Source organism: Piliocolobus tephrosceles, chromosome X (genome assembly GCF_002776525.5).
Source record: "Piliocolobus tephrosceles isolate RC106 chromosome X, ASM277652v3, whole genome shotgun sequence".
Lineage (NCBI taxonomy): Eukaryota > Metazoa > Chordata > Mammalia > Primates > Cercopithecidae > Piliocolobus > Piliocolobus tephrosceles.
In genome coordinates this window covers 68,698,957-68,715,749 of record NC_045455.1, presented here as the reverse complement: position 1 = coordinate 68,715,749, position 16,793 = coordinate 68,698,957, and the positions used below count along the sequence as shown (strand labels likewise).

General features: G+C 34.3%; 1 protein-coding gene across 1 annotated transcript in view; it reads left to right on the top strand.

Moving 5' to 3' along the window:
• The window catches only part of RB1 (RB transcriptional corepressor 1), a 174,359-nt gene that overhangs the window by 57,710 nt on the left and 99,856 nt on the right, over positions 1–16,793 (top strand). The window contains exons 7-11 of the mRNA XM_023187397.1: positions 1,675–1,785; positions 4,775–4,917; positions 9,177–9,254; positions 11,789–11,898; positions 12,828–12,905. Coding sequence (XP_023043165.1) covers positions 1,675–1,785; positions 4,775–4,917; positions 9,177–9,254; positions 11,789–11,898; positions 12,828–12,905 — 520 coding nt within the window. The remainder of the gene's footprint in view (positions 1–1,674; positions 1,786–4,774; positions 4,918–9,176; positions 9,255–11,788; positions 11,899–12,827; positions 12,906–16,793) is intronic.

Below are 16,793 nucleotides of genomic sequence, written 5' to 3'. Positions count from 1 at the left end.
AATTGTCCCCAGTTCAACACAGTATGCTAGAGTCTCTATGCTGTCAAAAAAAATAAGCTATAGTTGTTTACTTCCTCCATTTTACCCTTCTCTCAGCAGCAGTTTCTCCCTCCAAGTCAGAGAGCGAAAGATGAGGATACCCTTTGAGTTAGTCTCTCTCAGTCTCTCATTTGGTATTGGTACCAGCACTTTAATACCTAATAAAATGAAAGCAAAATAATGTACTTGAGAGAGATTCTTTCATCTGACTTCATTTTACCGTTTTTACCTAGAAATCCATGATATCGTTCTTTACCACTATGGTATTTTAAAATAACTTATTTGTGAATATATTGCAAACTTATGTTTTGCACCATACCATTGTATCTAGAAAACCTATAAAAATGCAAGGTTATCTGTTTTCTCACAAAGTTTCTGCACTTCCAGTTTTTGTTGAGATTTTTACTGGTTTAGCAGTCAGATACTCAGAAAATAGAAAGTGAATCAAATTGAACTTCTCTTTTAAAAATAATGTATAACATGGAGCCATAAGCAAATTTGTAATAGTTATCTTATCATGTAAAATAAAATGTAAAATAAAACACTATGTAATAGTGTATGTTTTATCATGATTTGTATATTTTATGTAGCTACACTATTTGTTTTCTTGGGTATCTGTTACATGCATTTATTTTTCTCACAGCCATCTAGTTGTGTATATATTCTAATAACTTTAAAGATTTTATGGTGAACAATTATTTCATAGATGACTTTAAATTTCTATACTAATTTTGTTATCTCTTAATGGTTTTGATTATTGTAAGATTTTAGAGGGGTTGAAATTAAAAATATATAAAGTTTAGATATAAATAATTGGAATAAAATCATAATTTTATAAATAAAATAATTATTTTAAATTTTTAGATAGTGAGAATAAGTCGAATAATTGGAATTAGAATAAATTCTAATAAACTTAGTAATTTTATATAATAAATATAATACTTTATAAAATTGGAATTAAATATTTTAATTCTAATTATTATATTATAAATAAAATATTATACAAACATAAATAAAATATTTATAAAATTAGAATTATAAATTTTTCGATGGAGTCTCGCTCTGCTGCCCAGGCTGGAGTGCAGTGGCACAAGCTCAGCTCACTGCAAGCTCTGCCTCCCGGGTTCACGCCATTCTCCTGCGTCAGCCTCCGGAGTAGCTGGGACTACAGGTGCCCGCCACCACGCCTGGCTAATTTTTTGTATTTTTAGTAGAGGCGGGGTTTCACTGTGTTAGCCAGGATGATCTCGATCTCCTGATCTCATGATCCACCCACCTCGGCCTCCCAAAGTGCTGGGATTACAGGCATGAGCCACCACACCTGGCCCAAATAAATTTTAAAAAGCAAAATTTATAATGATTTTAGACATACAGAATTATTATAGAAATACTTAAATGTAAAATTCTCATAGTAGACTTAACACTTGATTTATAACTCCATAACTTTATATATTTCTATTTTATATATTTTATACCTTTTAAAACAGATTTTTTTTGCAAAAAAAAGAAAGAAAATCTCTACCATGCTCATAGTTGAAGGAATGAATTTATGGATATACTCTACCCTACAATTTTCTCTGATAGAGAGATCTGAATCTCTAACTTTCTTTAAAAATGTAAAATTTTTTTTTTCAGGGGAAGTATTACAAATGGAAGATGATCTGGTGATTTCATTTCAGTTAATGCTATGTGTCCTTGACTATTTTATTAAACTCTCACCTCCTGTGTTACTCAAAGAACCATATAGTAAGTATTTAATTTATGCCCCTTTTACTTTCTCATTCGGCAGTTGCTTATTGAATGTCTAGTGGGTACCAAACATGGTTCTGAGGCTGACAAGATGATAAAAAATAAATCAGACATGGACTTTGCCCTTAAGTAGTGTAAGTTATAGAAGGAAAGATAAGGCATGTAAACAAATGATTAGAGTATATGGTAGAAAGTGGTTTGGGTCAAAATACAACAAATGGAGGTTCAGGAGACAAAGTTTTTCCTGCTGTGGAAGACCAAAGAATACTGTATAAAAGAAGTAGTATTTGAAATTAACATGAAAGAGTGGTTAGGATTGGGGAAAGGCATTCTCAGTAAATATGTTGGGAGAGGGCATGCCCAGTGAAGAAAAGCAAGAAACAAGAAAAAGATATGAATGAAATTGTGTGGGAAAGAGTGGCCTATTATATGGGAACAGCTTAACTAAGTTTTTATTACTGTTGGATGTTGTAATAACTATGTGTTTTTTTGTATATAAGCTATTAACTCATACTATTCAGTGGGTGATGAGTGATGAGATGGGAAGTACATTTAAATAAAAATAACTTGCCAATATAATTAGATAGCATTAAAGAAGTATGAGTGGCTGGGCGCGGTGGCTCAAGCCTGTAATCCCAGCACTTTGGGAGGCCGAGACGGGTGGATCACGAGGTCAGGAGATCAAGACCATCCTGGCTAACACGGTGAAACCCCGTCTCTACTAAAAAATACAAAAAACTAGCTGGGCGAGGTGGCGGGCGCCTGTAGTCCCAGCTACTTGGGAGGCTGAGGCAGGAGAATGGCGTAAACCCAGGAGGAGGAGCTTGCAGTGAGCTGAGATCCGGTCACTGCACTCCAGCCTGGGCGACAGAGGGGTAGATTCCGTCTCAAAAAAAAAAGAATTATAAGTAAGGTATATTCCTTTTAACCTAGAATTGCTTCCTTTCATGGCCTCAAGAGTAGGATTTCGAAGTCACTTATATTATTATATACAGAAAACTGTAAACTTTCCTAAGGTCAGACTAACTCCTTGCTTCTGAAATGATGAAAGTATTAATGCTAAAAATAATAGATAACATGGACGTTTCAAAGTGTTGTTGAAATGGGTGGAAGGATGAAGCCTCATTAAACTTTGTGAACAAGAATTTAGTGGAAAAATGAAGTCTGGAGCAGAATTTTGAAAGTGTGTTGAACATGGTTTAGCAGAGAAGGCAGAAACCATCATTTAGCAGAAACCGCATGCAAAGAAAGAAAGGAAAAAGAACTTCTATACAGAAAACAAATATACTTCAAATTTTCTCCCAAATTTTATAAATTTCCTTTATATACCCTTTTCCCACTTTTTTTCAATGTTGTAACTTAATAAGTTGATGTTGCAAGTTACTTTAGGTTGACAATCTTTGTTCTTTTGGATAATTCAAATGTACATTTGAATTCTCTAGGTGCTCTGTTAAAGAGAAATCAGCATGAGGTATTATTGAACTGACTGAATATGGTAACTCTTAATTAACTTTTGTTGTAGAGAATTTCAAATGAACACAAAAATAGACAGTAGTATAATAAGCCTCCATGTACTTATCATGTAACTTCAACAGATAACTTACAGTTAATCTGTAGCCCCATCACCTGCTCAGTTCCCCCAGCTGTGTTATTTTGAAGCACATCTTTGCATACCATTTCATCCTTATACATCTCAGTATGTATCTGTAAAAAATACTTTTAAAAAAATGTAATTAAAGTGCCGTTTGTTATCACACCTAAAAATCAATAAATAGTGACTCCTTAATATTACTGAATATCTACAAAGTGCTCAGATTTTCTTGTAAAAATAATTAAATTTTTTTTACAGGTTGACTGTATCAGAATCAAAATAAGATTTATACTTTGTGATTGGTTGACATGTTTTAAAAACTCTTTTAAAAGTGTCTCTTCCATCCTTTCTTTTTTTCTTGTAATTTATTTTTTAAATAATCAGATTGTCTTAAGTTTTCCACAGTGTGGTTTTGCTGATCATATTCTGTGGTATAGTTTAACATGTTCATCTGTCCTCTCAATTTCTTGTAAGTTGTTGATTGGATCTAGAGGCAATACATACTTTTTATACTTAATCATCTGTAATTTTTTTTTTTTTTTTCCGAGACAGAGTCTCGCTCTGTTGCCTAGTCCTGGAGTGCAGTGGCGTGATCTCAGCTCACTGCAACCTCTGCCCCCCAGGTTCAAGCAATTCTCCTGCTTCAGCCTCCCGAGTAGCTGGGACTATGGGCATGCAACATCACGCCTGGCTAATTTTTGTATTTTTAGTAGAGATGGGGTTTCACCATGTTGGCCAGGCTGGTCTTGAACTCCTGACCTCGTGATCTACCTGCCTTGGCCTCCCAAAGTGCTGGGACTACAGGCCTGATCCACCATGCCTGGCCATCTGTAATATTTTTAATAGCCGAACCTGTATTTAGTTTGGATTGGGAATGCTCAAAATAATCCAGAAAATAATCCAGGAGATTTTTTTAAAATCACAGTTTATTATCATATTATTATATTTACTATAATATATTTATGCCTATCCCTTAAAGACATCATAATTTACTAAATATTGTTTTTATGCTATGTCTAGTAATTGAATTCAGAAATATTTGCTAATTGTTTTTAAGAGTCTAAGACAGAAAACATTTTTTTCCTCTTGCAGACTAAGATGCACTTAGATTTAGTTTGAAAGTTGGCTATTTGCATGCTTTCTCTTTGTATTTGTTTATGAGATTGTAGTTTACCGTTCTTTTTGGGCTGTTTGGGAGCAGAGTAGAAGAGGGATGACAAAAACTAATATTAGTACATAATTTGTAGTAGATATGGATGAAATTGTTATCCTTCTAATAAGTAAAAGTAGTAGAAAGTTACCAAGATTATTTTTGACCTAAGTTATAGTTAGAATACTTCATTATTTTATATGATGGATGTACAATTGTTCTTATCTAATTTACCACTTTTACAGAAACAGCTGTCATACCCATTAATGGTTCACCTCGAACACCCAGGCGAGGCCAGAACAGGAGTGCACGGATAGCAAAACAACTAGAAAATGATACAAGAATTATTGAAGTTCTCTGTAAAGAACATGAATGTAATATAGATGAGGTAATTTAACTTCATGATTTCTTTAAAACAGTTAAAAGTAGATTTAGATGTAAATTCTCCCTAACAATATTTACTTCTTTTGTGATGGCATGTTTTTTGTAATTAGTACTAACTCTTTTGCAGTAGTAAAATATTTAGAAAAAATTAATTTGTTATATTTAGTTACTTTGATTTTAAAGAGAGTAGCTCCCTCACTCTGCAATCACTGAAAAGTATATAATCAAGACAATAGTTTTCAAATGTAGTTTTTTATTTTATTCCTCTGAGGTTACTGATACCCCTAATGTTTTAAAATACCCTACCAAGGCTGGGCATGGTGGCTCACACCTGTAATCCCAGCAATTTGGGAGGCTGAAGTGGGAGGATTTCTTGAGGCCAGGAGGTCTAAACCAGCCTGAACAACAGAGTGAGACTCTGTCTCTACAAAATACATATTTAAAAAAATGAGCTGGGCATGGTGGCATGTGCCTGTAGTGCCAGCTACTTGGGAGACTGAGGCAAAAGGACTGCTTGAGCCCAGAAGTTTGAGGTTACAGTGAGCCATGATTGCACGACTGCACTCCAGCCTGGGCGCCAGAGTGAGACTATGTCTCTAAAAACACACAAACCAACCAAAAAAGCCCTGCTTAGAAAACTCTAGTGCTCTAGTGTTTTGGTTTAGTGATAAGTGATACCAACATTAAATTTCTGTTTGGCCTTCTATAATTACTCTCTTTCTAAATATTACAGCACATAATAACTGCTGGAGAATACATATGAATTACTTATCTTGCTCGTAGAATGTGGCTCTTCGAAGGAATCTTACAAATAATGTATTAAATCTCCTTTTTATAATGAGTAAACAAGCTTCCAGGGACTGATAGCTTATTATTAACAGAGTCTCCATTAGACTTTGGGATATCTGGTACTACTGCTTCTTTCCTTTTTACCATACAGTTTTTTTCATAATTTGTTTTATTGTCCACAATCACTAACACCAGATAGCAGTAAAAAATGTTACATCTTTGAAATTTCTCTGTTAACTTTGGGAAGGAATGGGAGTGTGGTCCTAAAATCTAGTTTAAGAAGTATTAGAATGATTTATCAAGATATATCATAGTTTTTGCACTATGGCTTACTAATTTCAACAAATGTACAGTTAACTCTTGAACAACAGGTTTGAATTGCATGGGTCCACTTACACACAGATTTATTTAATTACATATATTAGAAAAATTTTTGGAGATTTGCAATAATTTGAAAAAACTTGTAGCAAACCATGTAGCCTAGAAATACTGAAAAAATTAAGAAAAAGGCATGTCATGGATGCATAAAATATACGTAGATACTAGTCTATTTTATCATTTACTATACCATAAAATATATACAAATCTATTAAAAAAGTTAAAATTTATCAAAGCTTATACAAGTACAGACTGTACATGGTGCCATTTGCAATCACAAGAAATGTAAACAAACATGAAGATGCAATATTAAGTCATAATTTCATAAAATTAACTAGTCCATATTATAATAATTTTTTAGCCTGTTGCTATTGCGGTAAGCTCAAGTGTTGTATCCACTTAAAAAGCTGCCCCGTGACACTAATCATCTCCATGTGAGCAGTTCATCTTTCCAATAAATTGAATATTGCAATAAAAAGTGACTTCTTGAGGTTTTCACTATTTTTTATCATGTTTAGTGCAATACCATAAACTTTGAATAACACCATAGGACCCATGAGGAGTTGCACTAGTGATGCTGGAATTTTTCCCAAGAAGCAGAGAAAAATCATGACGTTACAAGAAAAAGTTGAATTGCTTGATATGTACTGTATATTGAAGTCTATAGCTTCAGTTGCCTGCTGTTTCAGGCACATGATTTTTGTTAACAGATGACATAAACTTACTGTAAATGTATTTTCTCTTCTTACAATTTTCCTAATATTTTCTTTTCTCTATTTTTATCATAAGATGATATATATATAGTATGTATATATAGTACATATACAAAATATATGTGAATCAAATCTTTATGTTATTGGTTGGCTTCCAGTCAGCAGTAGGCTGTTAGTTAAATTTTGGGTACTCAAAAGTAATTGATAGACCTGTAGTCTCAGCTACTTGGGAGGCTGAGGTGGAAGGATGGCTTGAGCCCAAGCGTTCGAAGCTGTAATCCATGTGATGGCACCTGTGAATAGCCACTACACTCCAGCCTAGGCAATATAGAGAGACCCCTTCTCTAAGAAAATAATAAAAAATAAAAAAGTTATACACAGATGTTTTTACTGCATGGGGGACTGACACCTCTAACTTACCCTGCATTGTTCAAGAGTCAACTTTGTATAGATACAGATATATCAACTTTGTATATTCTAAAAAAGAAATTCTGGAAAAGAAAACATTTAGAAATATTAATAGTACATATAAATATGTATACTTATATACATATAAATATATATGCTTTCTTTTTCTAGAATTACAAATTACCTTTACAAATAAGCTGACAAATGTAGTTGAAATACTTCTTTTTACTCTGGGTTTGTTGCTTTTTCATAAGATAATGAATAGCAGCAAATGTAGTTTTCTGATTCCTGATTGTTAATTATCTGGATTTCAGAATTATTTGAAAAATTTCATTTTTAAGATTAGGAATAAACCATTTTTCTACTTTTAATTTTAAAGAATTTCTTACAATTTAGAATCTTCATAGTTATGATTTTTCAAGTACAGTCAGTTAAAAGCTTAGGTGGTATTTTAAGTGGCACTTTATTAACTACATATTGCACTTATGGTTATATAACTATTGGTTAGTCATTTTGATTGGTTAATTTATGGTATATATAAGGTTTATATATAATTTATGGTTTATATACCTAATATATAACTAATTGGTTTGTTTATGGTTATATAACTATTGGTTAGTCATACTAATTAGTTAATTAGAACTAGTTATGTTATAAATATTCTAGGTAAATGTAAGCTAATTAGGAAACAAAACTAATAAGTATTTCAGAGACTTAATTCTTATAACTTATTTAGGAAATAGAGGTAGGAACTGATATTAAATTACTCCCACCTTAATAAATATAAACTCCAAGTTTGGCAAGGAAGATAAATAAAGAAAAGCAAATTGTTTAAAATTCTGTTAACACACTGCAAGTATAAAATGGCCAGGAATATAACTCCAGGTTTTCTGAGTGTGTGTGTATATTTTTTTTTTAGATCCATATTAATTATAGGGTGCTTTTGCATAAAACCACGTATACTCCCACAAAACATTTTTATTTTTAATTTTTTGATAGAAAAAAGTTTTATTATCAAAAAGTAGGTAAATATTTCTTTTCTTTTTCTTTTCCTTTTTTTTTTTTGAAACGGAGTTCCATTCTTGTTGCCCAGGCTAGAGTGCAATGGTGCAATCACGGCTCACCGCAACCTCCACCTCCTGGGTTCAAGCAATTCTCCTGCCTCAACCTCCTGAGTAGCTGGGATTACAGGCATGTGCCACCACGCCCAGCTAATTTTTTTTTGTATTTTTAGTAGGGGTGGGGCTTCTCCATGTTGGTCAGGCTGGCCTCGAACTCCCTACCTCAAGTGATCCGCCTGCTTCGGCCTCCCAAAGTGCTGGGATTACAGGCATGAGCCACTGCGCCCGGCCTGATAAATATTTCTTAATCAGGTCACAAAACCCACAGCCTATAAAGGAAACAATAAATTTAAGTACATGAAAATTAAGAAGTTTTCTCCATCAGAAGACACCACTGAATAATTTGGTTTTGAAATGAATTATTGGGTATTAATTTTGGGTGTGAAATTTTTTTTTTAAATTTATGCTTAAAAATTGACTTGATATTTTCTGAGCACATATCAGATGACCTATGAGTGAAATGTCCAAAAATTTACTCTAGAGAGAAATCAGAGGCAATGTAGAAAAGCCTTGGTTTTGATGGTAGACAGACTGGATTTTAATTCAAACTGCCACGAGTGTCAAGTTGCTTAATTTTTTTGAGTGTCCTTTCTTTTTATCATTTGTTAAATGTGGAATATTGAAATTTGTTTCAAGGGGTTCTCTTCCCATAAATCCCATTTCTTTAACAGTTTCCTACTTACCTTCATATGCATTAAAAAGTAAATAATTGAATTAATTATAAATATTACACTATCTTGAATGGATGTCATTGATAAAATATCAGTTAACACTTTCATTCTAGTGTTAATAGTGACAGACATTAGATCTGGTTTTACATTTTAATGATCATGTTGTAACTTCATCTTTTTCAGGTGAAAAATGTTTATTTCAAAAATTTTATACCTTTTATGAATTCTCTTGGACTTGTAACATCTAATGGACTTCCAGAGGTAATCTGAAAGGAAATTTAATAAAATATTAATGTTTTGAGACTATGGAGGGAGGATAATTGTCTAACTTTCTTAGATCAATTTACTGTGTATCAAATTTTTTTTTTTTGCCCAAGAAGAATCTAGCCAAGTAGAATTGTGGTGAAACTAACTTTTGTATAGTAACAAAAAGCTTTTGAGTAGGTAATCAAATGTATTGGCATCATTTTGTGATTTATACTAGAAAGCAATCTTTATTGAAAATTTTCAAAACCCGAAGTATAGACTTTTAAACTTCTAAATACCATTAAATAGCTAAATATTAATAACTAAATATACACAGTTACATTTGCTTTGGTAAGCATCATTAAGTGTAGGAACCATGATTAATGCCATCTACATTATTGGCATTACTATATTGTGGAACATCTCTTTTGAGGACTTTTAGGAACTACTTAACTGAAAATACAAATGTATTTGTTGAAATGACTGTGACTATTGCAGAAGTGTTTTACTTTTGTGATATTCCATCCATCTATCTGTTTTGTTTTGCATTTTCCTACAAATGTCTTTCCAAGGAGAACAGAATAACAGAGCTTTGCATGGTAAGGTGCAATATGTGGAGAAAAGGATGCTGTGATAAATGATGAAGAACAAAACCAGTGTTTTAGAAGCACCTAGTATTAGTCACTATGACCAAAAGGCATGAAATAAAATATCTAGACTGCTAGTTCTGTAACCTGAATTGATAGCTAGTTTTTGAATTAATTTATGAATTCAACAAATATTTTTTGAATGCTTAATATATGTCAGACATGTGCTAGATACTATGGATACAGAGATTTCACTTTCAGTCACTATCCTTAAAGTGCTAGTGGGAGAGGCTGACAAAGATATAGACCATTACAGGAGTCTACAAGACTGTGATAAAAGTATCCACAGGGTTCTGCGATATCTCAAAGGAGAGTACCTAATCCAAACTGGGGCTGATAGGTTTTGTGGAAAATAGTTTAGAGGTGATGTGATTTCAAATCTAAGTAAGCATTACAGATACAGCATTTACAAGGGTTGGACATTATAGATTCAAAGGTGCAGTGATGTATGATAGTATGGTCTGATCAGTGAACTCTTAAGTAATTCATTAAGGTTGGGATACAGGGCAGAACAATTAAAATATGGTACTGAAGAGGCAAGAAGGGAACAAATGTTATATTAATAAGTCTTGTTACCACTTTTGGTACCAAAAAATAGGCTGTTCATAACTTTAAAATCTGTTATAGCAATCTTTTTTTTCCGTTAAAAGGATTACAGTTTTAATATAAATCTTAAGAGTAATTTTACTTTTTCTCCAATATTTCACATAATATAGTCAATCAATAGATGACTGGTAATTAGTGCCTCAACTAAGGTAGGACAGGAACAATGATTAAACTTAATCAAGCACAGATTATTGTTCTATCTAATACATTTATGAAGATTAATGAAAAGTTTGCATTTAATTGGGTTTCTTCCTATCTCTCCTTTTAGAATGCAGTTTTACTTCTCTCAGGTTGGAATCACTTTGGCGTTAAAAGTCACAGTAGAAGGCATGCCAATAGCTTTCTCTTGGGCATTGGTTTTTAAAGTATGATTAAAAAATTATGGATCAGAACTGATGAAAGATTTACAAATTCTAGCAATTGAAAAAGTATCTAAGATTGGGAATAAATTGTGCAAGTGTGTTAATTGAACTGATAAACTTTTCTCTTGCCCAAGATACTTAACTGAAGGGTACTGGAGTGAACCAAAGGGTTTAGAAAACATTGGTAGAATATGTAATCAAGAGGATTTGCAATAATGTTTGAAAAAATATTTTATATTGATAAACATAGAAGATTAAAAGTAGACCAGGCATGGTGGCTCACGCCTGTAATCCTAGTACTTTGGGAGGCTGAGGCAGGTGAATCACCTGAGGTCAGGAGTTCAAGATCAGCTTGGCCAACATGGTGAAACCCCATCTCTACTAAAAATACAAAAATTAGCCGGGCGTGGTAGCAGGTACCTATAATCCCAGCTCCTTGGGAGGCTGAGCAGGAGAATCGCTTGAACCTGGTGGGTGGAGGTAGCAGTGAGCCGAGATTGTGCCACTGCACTCCAGCCTGGGCAAAAGAGCAAAACTCCATCTCAAAAAAAAAAAAAAAAAAAAAAAAAAAGATTAAAAGTAAAGCATATATGGAATGTTTGGAAAATCTTGGCAGTTAAACAGTTATAATAATACCTATTTTTATCTTTGGTACTGTTTTGTAGCATTGGTTATCTTTGTCTGTGTAAAATTCTAGTAAATCTTTCATATGCATGAAATAGACCTAAAATCAAAGTTGAACAAATATTGCAATTTTCTGTACCTCACTTTTAGATAGACCTTATTTATATTGCATGCAAACTCAGTGTATATTGCAAAATTAAATGTATATTGTACAAAAATTCTTTAATGAAATCTGTGCCTCTGTGTTCTGAGAGATGTAATGACATGTAAAGGATAATTTTCAGTAAAGTAAAGACTTTTTTCTTTCAAGGTTGAAAGTCTGTCTAAACGATATGAAGAAATTTATCTTAAAAATAAAGATCTAGATGCAAGATTATTTTTGGATCATGATAGGACTCTTCAGACTGATTCTATAGACAGGTATTGCACATGGTATATTTGATTGATTTGCCTTGGATATAGGTTGATACTGATATAGGTAGATTATATAGTTTTTAGCTTAGCGACCTTTAGATATCATTTGTAACAAATTACTTTCAAATGTCTTTATACAAAGAAAAGGTTAAGAGTATTTTAAGCATATAACTTATCTACAGATACAGATTTAATGTGAAATGTGTGTCCTATAACAGTTATCTTTTTGCAGTTAACTGAATATAATTTTTAAAAATGTGCACCAAAAGATAATGTCTAAAGTAATTAGTTTCTGCAAATAGTGGTGGTCTCTATTTTATTACTATCCTTTCATATACTATTGCCTGCCCGGTTTATTAAAAACAGTTAATACAAAAGTGTAGTCTCTTTTATTATCATGTAGAAACCTAAAATTGGAATGGTTGAGAGTGATTGTTAAAATTTTTGACTGATCATAAGTAAAGTTAATTTTGTGTCTTTAGCATGAACTCTTTTAATATGAAACTGAAAATATGCATAATTTAGAAGTTAAACACAGTAAAATGTTTTAAATTTTATTTAAGTGGAAATAAAGTTTTTTGGAAGGAATAATGCATTGAAAAACTAGAGTTTTAATGCTTTTTAATACTGAACAATTTGGTTATCAATACCACCAGGGAGAAAGCATCTGCATCTGACTTTCACTTTTAAAAAAATAATGGTTGGTATACCTCTTTGTCATAAGCATAATGGAAAGAGACCCACAATTAAAAACAATAGTGAAAAAGATTTTATTTAAGCAGCAGTTGGGTCATCTATTTTCTATCATATCTATTATTGAGTTATCATTTTATATGATTTTATGAGACAACAGAAGCATTATACTGCTTTTTTGATGCATAAAGAACAAATTGTAAATTTTCAGTATGTGAATGACTTCGCTTATTGTGATTTAGTTTTGAAACACAGAGAACACCACGAAAAAGTAACCTTGATGAAGAGGTGAATGTAATTCCTCCACACACTCCAGTTAGGTATGAATTTTCCTACTTTTAATTACATTATAATTTTGTTATTCATTGCTTTATAGTGTTTCAGATTTGTTCACAGGTTTCTTTATGTATTCATACATACATGTAAGAAATACATGTATCAATTCATACGTACATACATGTAAGAAATATATATTGAAGGCCAGGTGCGATGGGTCACACCTGTAATCCCAGCACTTTGGGAGACCAAGGCGGGCAGATCACCTGAGGTCAGGAGTTTGAGACCAGCCTGGCCAATATGGTGAAACCCCATCTCTACTAGAAATACAAAATTAGCCAGGTATGGTGGTGCACACCTGTAATCCCAGCTGCTCGGGAGGCTGAGGCAGGATAATTGCTTGAACCTAGGAGGCAGAGGTTGCAGAGAGCTGAGATTGTGCCATTGCACTTCAGCCTGGGTGACAAGAGTGAAACTCTGTCTCAAAAAAAAAAAAAAAGAAAGAAAAAATATGTATATATATAATCTTTGTGTGCTGGGCATTTTACTAGTTGCTGAAGATACGGTTATTGGACCTAGTTTTGTCTATCCTTAAGGAACATAACCTAAAATAGGAATGTGTTCCATTTCAGTAAATAAAAAAGAAAAAATTAAAAGTATCACTATTTGATCTGCATACAACCTAAAAGGATTAGAACTATTTTTTATGTCTTTTTCCTCACTCATTTCCCACCTCAAAATCTATTATCAAGGCTTGTTGAATAATCTACCTCCAAAATATTTCCTGAGTTCATCTACTTTTCTCCATTTCTGCTCTCTCAACTCTTGTCCAAGACATTGTTCTCTTTCTCCTGGATTTTTTTGGAGTAGCCTACTACCTGCATCTGGTCTCTTCCCTGTTGCTGTCTCCTCACCATCAAAGCTATTCTCCATAAAGCCCCCAGAATTTCTCCTAGAAATGTAAATCAGTTACATTCACCTTGCTGTTAAAACCATCTGACTGCTTCCCATTGCAATTGGTATACAATGCAAATTCCTTAACAATGCCTAAAAGATCTTATATGATCTGGTTTCTGTTGCCTCTCCAACCTCATCTTGTTTACTTTCTTGCTCTGTGTTAGTCACATATTGGCCTTCTCTTAGTTTCTTGGGATTTCCAAGTTCTTTTGTACTTTGAAAACCCTCGTATCCCTCTTCTTGACATTCCCTCATCTTGAAACTCTTCCTCCTTTTCTTTCCATGGATTACCAACTGCTATTCTTCATTCAGCACAAATATTGCTTTTGAAAATATGTTTCTCTCTGAAGTATTTTATTATTTCTCATAGCATCCTGTTCCATTCTTTATAGCATGCATCCTAATTTATATTGGTAGATTCATTTGTGTTTGCTTGTTTTTTACTAATACCCAAAATAGCCTTAAAATTCCATATCACAGAGACCGTAACTTTTTTGTTCACTATCTAATAATTAGGACCTGTTATAATACTTGGTACATAATAGGCAATCAGTAATATATTTCAAATGACTGTATAAATATGTACATGGATACATTTTCATATAAGTATAGTATATACTTATGGACAAGATACTGAGATGACACAGAAGGGACTATAAAGCAATGTCTGAACTGAATTTTGAAACATGTAAAGGCCTTTGTCACAGGATAAAGATTTTAGGGAATGGGAACAGCATGTTCAAAGGGATGGAAGTGTGAAACATGTAAGTGGAGAAAACTGCTGTCACACTACCGACAACAATCAACACAGAAATTAACACATTTGGAATCAACACATTTGTACAACATTATGTGACCAAATGTGGGCAAGTTTTCCTCACCAAGAAACAAGCAATCAGTTCTGCAGCAGTCCCCAGCTGGGTGTCCTCTAATTTACTTCTGACACTGGTTACCTGGAGATAGTGTCAGATCCCACGGGTTGAGGGCTCAGTCCCTAAAACTGGCCCCAACTTCAGATGCTAATTGCAAGTCTGGGTTTTTGGATCTTCTGACCAAAGGGCTTCAAGTTGGGGATCCCATGACATCTCTTAGGTTCGATTAATTTGCTTGGTTCACAAAACTCAAAGAAACACTTCTGTTTACTGGTCTATTATAGATGATATTACAAAGGATACGGATGTAAAGATGCATAGGATGAGGTATGGGGGATGGGATGGGAAGCTTCTATGCCCTCCCTGGCCAGACAGCCGTCCAGGAGCCTCCACGTGTTCAGCTATCCGGAAGTTCTCTGAACCCTGCCGTTTTGGGTTTTTATGGAGGCCTCATTGCATAGGCATGACAGATTAAATCATTGGCTATTGATTATCAACCTAAACTTCAGCTTCCCTCCCCTCCCCAGAGGTTGGGGGCTGGGGTCGAAGGTTCCAATCCTCTAACTCTGCTTTGGGATTTCTAGTGACCAGCCCCCATCCAGAAGCTTCCTAGGGGCTGCCAGCCATGTCAATTCATTAGCACACAAAAAGACATCACTGGAGTTTCTAAGTATTTTAGGAGTTGTATGTCAGGATATGGGGTCAAAGACCAAACATGTATTTCATAATATTACATAACACAATGTGTCTGGGAAACTATTAGCAGCAGCTCTGTATTGATTGACTATAAAATGAGAGTAGGAAGTCACAGGAGAGGAAAATGGGTGCTAGATATGAAGGGCCTTATATGCCATACTCACAAATTTGGACTGTAGCATGTATATGATAGAGCCTGTGCTATAAATGGATGTTAAGCAGGGGTAAGGATAAAATCAGACATAATTTTTGCAAGTTCACATGGTAATAGTCTGTGGGGGGGATAGACTGAGGAGAATAAGAAAAAGTGAGAAATAAACCTGTCAGTCTGTCTCAGTGGTTCTTAACCAGGTGTGCAAATTAGAATAACCTGAGGAATTTTGTTTTGATTTTTCTTTTAAAAAATTGTGTCTCCCCCGGGATGGTGTGGTGGAAGAAGCGATGAGGGAAAGAAATGGGGGGCCTGAGTGAGATTTTTATTGTGGGGTGGGATGGGTAGAACAACATATTTCAGTAATAAAATACAGAATAAAAGTCAAGTGTTTTTAACGCAAAAAAAAAAAAAAAAAAATTGTGTGTCTCATTCCACTGAGGAATATGCCTTGGCCTTACTACCACAGACGTAGTGTATGAAAATCTCTGGACTTGTCTGTTGCAGCAGTTTACTTGAGAGGTTTTAAAGATCTGACCCAATGGTAGTGGTGGGAATGAAGGAACAATAACAGATTTGATAAATATTTGATGAATTCATACTTAGAATATTGTTCTAGAGGCATTTCTGAAGAAGCTATCTAGTAAGCAGTAGGATAGTCTTCTATAGATTTGGGAATCATCAGGGGTGTTAAAACCATAAAAAAAAAATGAAATTACTTGAAGTGAGGGTGCATAAAGAGCCAGTGGCTAAGGGCGGAAGCCTAAAGGATGCTAGCATTAAGGACTAGATAGAAGTTGTGAGGTTCTAGAGCAGGGGTCCCCAACTCCTGGGCCAGGGACCAGTCTGTGTCCCATTACGAACCGGGCCATACAGCAGGAGGTGGGTGGTGGACAGACAAGCGAACATTACTGCCTGAGCTCTACAACTCCTGTCAGATCAGCGGTGGAATTAGATTCTCGTAGGTGCGTGAACCCTATTGTGAACTGCGTATGTGAGGGATCTAGATTGTGTGCTCCTTATGAGAATTTAATGTCTGATGATCTGAGCTAGAACAGTTCAAAACCATTCCCCCCTACCCTCCGTGGTCCATGGAAAAATTGTCTTCCATGAAACCAGTCCGTGTTGCCAAAAAGATTGGGGACCTCTGTTCTAGAGAATGGGAAAGTATGGTTGGGAAGCGCAGAGAGTGAAGCCAAGAAAGCTGAGGGAGGGAAGGAGTTTCATTAAGAGCAAGTGTTTCTCTAACAGTGTCA